This window comes from Diaphorina citri, unplaced genomic scaffold (assembly GCF_000475195.1).
Source record: "Diaphorina citri unplaced genomic scaffold, Diaci psyllid genome assembly version 1.1 scaffold745, whole genome shotgun sequence".
In the NCBI taxonomy this organism is placed as follows: Eukaryota; Metazoa; Arthropoda; class Insecta; order Hemiptera; family Psyllidae; genus Diaphorina; species Diaphorina citri.
The window spans coordinates 22,720-31,208 of NW_007378178.1; the positions used below are offsets into that span (position 1 = coordinate 22,720).

The 8,489-nt window shown below is 40.1% G+C and overlaps 1 protein-coding gene across 1 annotated transcript in view; it reads right to left on the reverse strand.

Moving 5' to 3' along the window:
• The window catches only part of LOC103511728 (multidrug resistance-associated protein 9-like), a gene marked incomplete in the record, with an annotated part of 41,051 nt that overhangs the window by 1,761 nt on the left and 30,801 nt on the right, over nucleotides 1-8,489 (reverse strand). The window contains 8 exon segments of the mRNA XM_026825408.1: nucleotides 2,110-2,296; nucleotides 3,585-3,768; nucleotides 4,076-4,256; nucleotides 4,944-5,128; nucleotides 5,573-5,664; nucleotides 6,057-6,185; nucleotides 7,045-7,166; nucleotides 7,404-7,553. Of these exon segments, the coding sequence (XP_026681209.1) occupies nucleotides 2,110-2,296; nucleotides 3,585-3,768; nucleotides 4,076-4,256; nucleotides 4,944-5,128; nucleotides 5,573-5,664; nucleotides 6,057-6,185; nucleotides 7,045-7,166; nucleotides 7,404-7,553 (1,230 nt within the window).

Consider the following 8,489-nt stretch of genomic DNA (forward strand, 5'->3'; position numbering starts at 1 on the left):
TCTAACCTTTTTCTGCAGGCGGCACGGATAGCACATTGAAGGCACCAGTTCAGGACCGATCAATACAGTTAATTTGACAAAGGGAACTATAATGGCCTAACACGCCCAAGGTCTTATTGTCCCGAAATCGCAAAGAGAAGGAAGACAGGCTAGGAGAAAGCTAGCCGTTCTGAGAACGAGCATTATCCGTTCAGGATAAAATTCGCCCCGGGCGGGAATCGAACCCTCGGACTAGCGCTAACAAGGCAGACGCGCTACCATCCAAGCTAACTAGGCTGGCCGCAAATATTTAAACGGATTACATTCTGGTGTTCTCCTAGCACTTAAATGGGAAGTTGGGAAGTATTGTGTCTCTTCTCGCCCATCTGATGAGGGACATCCCACTGAATGAACATGCTACGACACAGACCACACGAGTCTTCAACTGACCTGTCCGTTATCCATGACCAGCACCTTATCACAGGAGGTTACCGGTCGTGTGATGTTCACACCAGATTTTTTTTTCTTCTATTTAATGTAATAAATTCTGAATTACTTTGTAATATAAAAACGTTTTAAATTCTCATTATGACATCGTGTACAAAAAAATAAATACCTCGAGATAGGTATAATCTAAATACCTAAATAACGAAAAATAAATACCTTAAAATAAATTATATCTAAATTATTACTTTTATCAACATACCTAACGTATTCGCACCAAATTTTACTGTGTAGCCTTCAGTTCAACCGAATGAAATGTACAAAAAATAGAAAAAGTTACTAATCCTAAAAAAATCAGTATTAAGGTGGTTGCAAACTTAAACCACTATGACACAAAAGGTGAATATTTGAATAAAAGACACATGAATATTCGTTTATTTTGGCTGACAGTACGTTAATTTTAGGAGTTAAATATTTATTTTGGCTAACAGGCTGTTAAGCTGTAATTTTAAGGTAATTTTTGGACGTTAGAGCCCATTTTGTGCCATCACTCATCAGGTACTGAGGATTCAATAAAGGGGAAAAAAATTAAATGCCTATAAATAATATCTAGTAAAAATAAAATGAAAATTCAATAAGTATGTACCTAATTGAAAAAATAATAAATACAAATATTTTAGAAATAAAAAAATAGAGGTTTGATAGAGGGAACTATAACGGCCTAACGCCCAAGGTCTTATCGTCCCAAAAGCGGAGGAAGAAGACAGACAGGGTTGTCTCTAACCTTTTTCTGCAGGCGGCACGGATAGCACATTGAAGGCACCAGTTCAGGACCGATCAATACAGTTAATTTGACACAAAACCGAGTGAATCTTTGAGTGCACTCAGAAACGAGTGCACTCAAAGTAGAATGCATTGGAGACTTTCATTTCCAATTTCACCTCCACTTCCGCTTTCGCCTCTACCTCCATTTTCACTTTCACCTCCACCTCCATTTTCACTTTTGTCTCCACCTTAAATTTTGCCTTCGCCTCCATCTCCACTTTCGCCTCCACCCCTATTTCCGCCTCCACCTCCACTTTCCCTCCACCCTGTAGCGCGGTCAAACTTTCTTGACTTGGCGGGGCGGAGCGCTACCGCGCTCCTTAATAATCCAAATAATACAAGCCCTCAAAAACAACTTTCGCGTTGAAAATTGACCGCAAAGAAATTGGCCATACTTTAAAAAGTAAGTTTAGAGTGGTACATATAGGAAGCGTGAGGTATAAAATTTTCAAAAGGTAGGATAGAGGGAACTGTAACAACGGGGGTTTTATAGTCCCGAAATCGAAGAGATCATAAGGACAGGATGTAAGAAAGTCAGCCGTAACGAGAACGAGCTTTATCGAAAAAACAAGAAGTTTCTCAATAATAAACCTTGGATCATGGAAGGAGCCCATTTCGACTTCAAGACGATAAGACCCTAGCAGTTTCCTCTGTCAAATCTCTTAAAAAAAGAAAAAAAAACAAGCTGGGTCCGTCCCTCCGGGAATTTTTTAGCCCGTAGTTTATTCGATCGTGGTAGGTACATAGGTATTCTTTAACCACGATCGAATAAACTACGGGCTAAAAAATTCCCGGAGGGACGGACCCAGCTTGTTTATTACTATTGTAATAATAAAGGAAGGACGGACTAAAAATCCTTACCTTTGTTTTCCTGAGCAAAGCTCGGGCTAGGCACAGCAGTTGTTTTTCCCCCAATGACAACTGATCTCCCTGTACATCAGAGTCTAGTTTGGATCTCATGGTGACTACTTTACTCTTCAGATGGGACTTCTCCAGAGCATCCCATAGCTCCGTGTCATGACATCGACCGAATGGGTCCAAGTTATACCTGGAGAATAAAATAAGAACATTAATATATTGAATAACTCCTTGTATATCAGATTCTAGTTTGGATCTCATGGTGACTACTTTACTCTTCAGATGGGACTTCTCCAGAGCATCCCATAGCTCCGTGTCATGACATCGACCGAATGGGTCCAAGTTATATCTGGAGAATACAATAAGAACATTAATATATCTGGAGATTAGAATAAGAATTACCCTAGCTAGGGCTGATCGAGAGGCTGACGAAAAACGCCGATCCCGTCTGAACACGGAAGGTGAGGAATAAGATTTCTCTTACCTATTAGTAAACCCAATTTACCTAATAGTACCCAAGTAATTTCTCTTACCTAATAGTATACCCAATTTACCTAATAGTACCCAAGTAATTTCTCTTACCTAATAGTATACCCAATTTACCTAATAGTACCCAAGTAATTTCTCTTACCTAATAGTACCATTGAATAGCACAGGATCCTGAGGGATAACCGACAGCCGACTGCGCAGAGTCTCCAACTCTACTGAGGCAATGTCAAAGTCGTCAATCTTGATTTGTCCGCTAGATAGCTCCACTAGTCGGAACAGCGCCACTAGCAGTGAGCTTTTACCTGCCCCTGTTCTGCCCACAATACCTACGGGATAAAATGGGTGAATCAGAGTTGAGTTATACCCAATTTACCTAATAGTACCCAAGTAATTTCTCTTACCTAATAGTATACCCAATTTACCTAATAGTACCCAAGTAATTTCTCTTACCTAATAGTATACCCAATTTACCTAATAGTACCCAAGTAATTTCTCTTACCTAATAGTATACCCAATTTACCTAATAGTACCCAAGTAATTTCTCTTACCTAATAGTATACCCAATTTACCTAATAGTACCCAAGTAATTTCTCTTACCTAATAGTATACCCAATTTACCTAATAGTACCCAAGTAATTTCTCTTACCTAATAGTATACCCAATTTACCTAATAGTACCCAAGTAATTTCTCTTACCTAATAGTATACCCAATTTACCTAATAGTACCCAAGTAATTTCTCTTACCTAATAGTATACCCAATTTACCTAATAGTACCCAAGTAATTTCTCTTACCTAATAGTATACCCAATTTACCTAATAGTACCCAAGTAATTTCTCTTACCTAATAGTATACCCAATTTACCTAATAGTACCCAAGTAATTTCTCTTACCTAATAGTATACCCAATTTACCTAATAGTACCCAAGTAATTTCTCTTACCTAATAGTATACCCAATTTACCTAATAGTACCCAAGTAATTTCTCTTACCTAATAGTACCATTGAATAGCACAGGATCCTGAGGGATAACCGACAGCCGACTGCGCAGAGTCTCCAACTCTACTGAGGCAATGTCAAAGTCGTCAATCTTGATTTGTCCGCTAGATAGCTCCACTAGTCGGAACAGCGCCACTAGCAGTGAGCTTTTACCTGCCCCTGTTCTGCCCACAATACCTACGGGATAAAATGGGTGAATCAGAGTTGAGTGGATTAATATAAAAGATGGTATGTAAATGTAACAGATCATCAAATACAGGGTGGTCGGAATTTTTCTTTTAACATTTAAAGCATAGATCCAGGAGCTCTATATATGACTTTTTTACTCTGTGAACATATGCCCGCAAATGCTTCCCAACCGAGATATCGCTTTCTTCAAAAGTCGTTGCTATTTAAAAGTCATAAATCTGTGCCAGGGCATGCCAGAATATTAGAACCAGAGTTTTGCAAGGCCGCTACACAGGGGTCACTGGTAGTTACTAACCTATATTTTCACCATGGTTTATCCTGAACGACACGTTGGCTAGCACCAGGGGCCAGTTGTCCCGATATCTCAAGGACACATTCTTGAACTTGATGGTCCCTTGTCTTGGCCAATCAGCGAGTTTGACCTTGACCTGACCAAACTCTGAGGTAATAGGACCTCGACCTTCTGGCACCAGTTTCTGCAAACAAGGGAGGGGATTGTTATTCTATTACATCCGAGAAACAATTCCTATAGCATAGAAAGTATACAACCGTATTCAGGGGCATGGTTAGCCCAGTGGTAATGCGCTTGCTTCCCATGCAGAAGGTCCCGGGTTCGAATCCCACCATCGACAAAAAAAAACTTGCACTCCTTTTTCGATTGTAAATATTTCAACGGGTTACTTTCTGGTGTTCTCCTGTTGACACAGCATCTAAATGGGTAGGATTGTGTCTTTTATCGCACATGAGGCATACTATCTGATGAGGGACATACTACGGGATGGGCATGTTACGAAACAGACCACACGAGTCTAATGTAGTAGTTGTTTCATAGCTATGAAATAAAAGCGGCGGTGAAACACTAATTTTCTTTTTTCTTTAAAAGAAGTAAGACAAGATAGGAGAAAGTCAGCCGTTCCGAGAACGAAGAACGAACTTTAACTGTTTAGGATAAATTTCGCCCCGGCCGGAAATAGAAAAGCGACTTTGCCCTTACGACTTACAAGGCAAGCTACCTTCCAAGCTAACTATGCTGGCTAAGCACAGTTCGGGGGTCGAGTGGATTGGAACACATCACAATACAATACATGTCTTCAGGCACACTCCATTTGTCAAGGGTCTAGGTTTACCTGGCCCTTGGGATCAATTTTATTTGAAGCACTTACCTTGCTACAGTTATTAATTCGTTCTACGGCCAGAAAATTGAGTTCTGTCTCTACAAACACTCGGACTGTAAACTGTAGCAAGCCGGTCACATGAGATGCATAGGTTAACGCCAGACCTGCTAGGGCCGGGGATACAGAGCCATGGAATGCTACGGTCAGACCCGTTATGATAGCCATGGCAATCACTGAGGGTAAAGAGAAAATATGACATTGAATTACATTACATTGAAATGGGGGTCTTTTCTAACGAAATTAATGTGTGCGGAGTCCAGTATGTAGGGCTATTGCACCCCGAATTGAATTAGTTTTTAGATGTAGATTTATGTCTGGATCCAGAAGGTGTAGGAGGAAAAGAAAAATTTCACTTTAAAATCTCGCCTAAAAAAAAACGAACAGGGTATATTAATACACCTCGATGAAATCTATGAATTTGGACTCGAACAATAAACCTCTAAATGCAAAAATTTTCGGTCCTAAATTTTACACCCTCGGAAAGGATTCAAACACAGCATCTCTGGGTCAAGAATCAATGTTTTAGTACACTTGGTCAAAGAGGGATATTTCGTGATATGAAAAGTTAAAAAGCATGCGGTATTTTGAAAATAAAGTAGAAAATAATAAGGGATTACCTGCTAGAACATCGATACGAACAGCAAGCCATCTCATGGCCATACTACACAGGAACAATGTTGTAGAGTTCTCATCATATTGCTCACAAAACCTGCACACATATTAAATGAAACTGAGTTAAAATTCGGAGATTTGGATGTCGAAAAAATGTACTGTAAAAAAAGGTGCCTGCTGAGAATTTTTTAAAAATTGAGATTCGCATAAAAAATTATGATAATTTCTGGGGGTGATTCTTGGACCAACCATTCAAAGTGAAGCTCCATATTTGTTGTGATATACATACTTTCAAAATATAATGAGATTGTGGAAAATTACAGCCGAGTGAATCATTCAAAATGCAAGGAAATACATGGTTAGACTTACTTTATCATGGATGGTTAGAACATGGTTAGACATACATGGTCTCTTATGAGTTTGAATAATGGGCGAACACTTTGGAATCGGTGTGTAGGAATTCAGTTTCCCTGAGTTTAAATGACTTACCTTCTGACAAAGTCCTGTTCCTTATGGAAGACATGTATAATGTGAAGTCCTGATACAGTGGAGGACACATTGGAAAAGATGGGGGACCTTGACACGTTCTCCATACGTTTGAGCTCTCGCACAGCTATCCTGCCACAGAATTGAAACCAGATGTCAACAACGTTGTCAACAAAAACCACTGTCAACCACAACAATGAGTCAACAAAAACCACACATAACCCAACAAGAGGATTAATGGCCTGGTCCACAAAATGAGTTATATTATATTATATTTTCGTGTCCAGAAATTACACAAGCAACAAACAAGTTTAAATAACAGAAAAAATAAATCAAAGGGCAAACAGGCAACAAATTAACTACCAGTAAAAGGATACACAATAACAATAAAATTATACCTAATCAGTGATTAATGTCTCGTACCCATGTACCTAATAAGTGATAATATGTACATACCTACTTACATAATTGTAAGTATGCATCAAGCAACAAAATGAGTTTAAACTCCGTTTAAGTTTTGCATGAAGCATCTGATTGGTCGATTAAAAAAAAAAAAGAATCGGTCAAACAGATTGTTTAATCCCCAAGAGTTTAACTTAAACCGAGTTTTTTTTTGTTTTAAAAAAGATGAGTGTTTCACCGCCGCTTTTATTTCGTAGCAATGAAACAACTGCTACATTAGACTCGTGTGGTCTGTGTTGGAGCAAGCCCCATCAGAAGGTCGATAACAGACATAATACTTCCCATTTAAGTGCTCGCTCAACACAAGGACACCAGAAGAAAGTAACCCGTCGAAATATTTGCAATCAAAATACGGATGCAATTTTTTTGTCCACTCTGGGATTCGAACCCGGGACCCTCTGCATGGCAAGCAAGCGCGTTACTACTGGGCCAACCGTGTCCATTACTCTAGTAATATCGTTACCCGGTAAGTTATCATCACGAGATTCGAACCCAGGACCTTCTGCATACAGAACGCAGGTATACTGACCTAAACACCTTGCTGATCAAGTGGTAAAGAGTTGTAATGATGAGCAGAGGTAGTGCGAACCAGGGGAACACGAAACATATCATGAGGAATGCAAACAGCATGGACCACATGTTCTGAAATACCTACGAATACACATTTTTTGTCCACTCTGGGATTCGAACCCGGGACCTTCTGCATACAGAACGCAGGTATACTGACCTAAACACCTTGCTGATCAAGTGGTAAAGAGTTGTGATGATGAGCAGAGGTAGTGCGAACCACGGGAACACGAAACATATCATGAGGAATGCAAACAGCATGGACCACATGTTCTGAAATACCTACGAATACACATTTTTTGTACACTCTGGGATTCGAACCCAGGACCTTCTGCATACAGAACGCAGGTATACTGACCTAAACACCTTGCTGATCAAGTGGTAAAGAGTTGTAATGATGAGCAGAGGTAGTGCGAACCAGGGGAACACGAAACATATCATGAGGAATGCAAACAGCATGGACCACATGTTCTGAAATACCTACGAATACACATTTTTTGTCCACTCTGGGATTCGAACCCGGGACCTTCTGCATACAGAACGCAGGTATACTGACCTAAACACCTTGCTGATCAAGTGGTAAAGAGTTGTGATGATGAGCAGAGGTAGTGCGAACCAGGGGAACACGAAACATATCATGAGGAATGCAAACAGCATGGACCACATGTTCTGAAATACCTCGTCTGTCTGTAAACAAAATATCTCGAGAACGGAAAGAGCTAGAGACTTGAAATTTGGTATGTAGCTGTCAAATGTGACAAGGATGCGACAGGAAACTTTGGTTAAGATCAGTGCAACGGTTGGCGGCATTTTACCGCTTTTTGGCGGTTTTGGTGTAATTTAACAATATCTCGGGAACGGTACAAGCTAGAGACTTGAAATTTGATATGTAGTTCACAAATGTGACAAGGATGCAGCACAAAACGTTTGGTTGAGATGGTTGCTGCGCTTGGCGGTATTTTGACCGCTTTCGGACAGTTTTCGACCGTTTTTTGGCGGTTTTCAGCTATAGCGACAAAACGGTTAGAGATGTTGTAAAAGTTAGGGTAAAAGAACACTCAAATAAGCGCATACAGAACGCAGGTATACTGACCTAAACACCTTGCTGATCAAGTGGTAAAGAGTTGTAATGATGAGCAGAGGTAGTGCGAACCAGGGGAACACGAAACATATCATGAGGAATGCAAACAGCATGGACCACATGTTCTGAATTACCTACGAATACACATTTTTTGTCCACTCTGGGATACGAACCCGAGACCTTCTGCATACAGAACGCAGGTATACTGACCTAAATACCTTGCTGATCAAGTGGTAAAGAGTTGTAATGATGAGCAGAGGTAGTGCGAACCAGGGGAACACGAAACATATCATGAGGAATGCAAACAGCATGGACCACATGTTCTG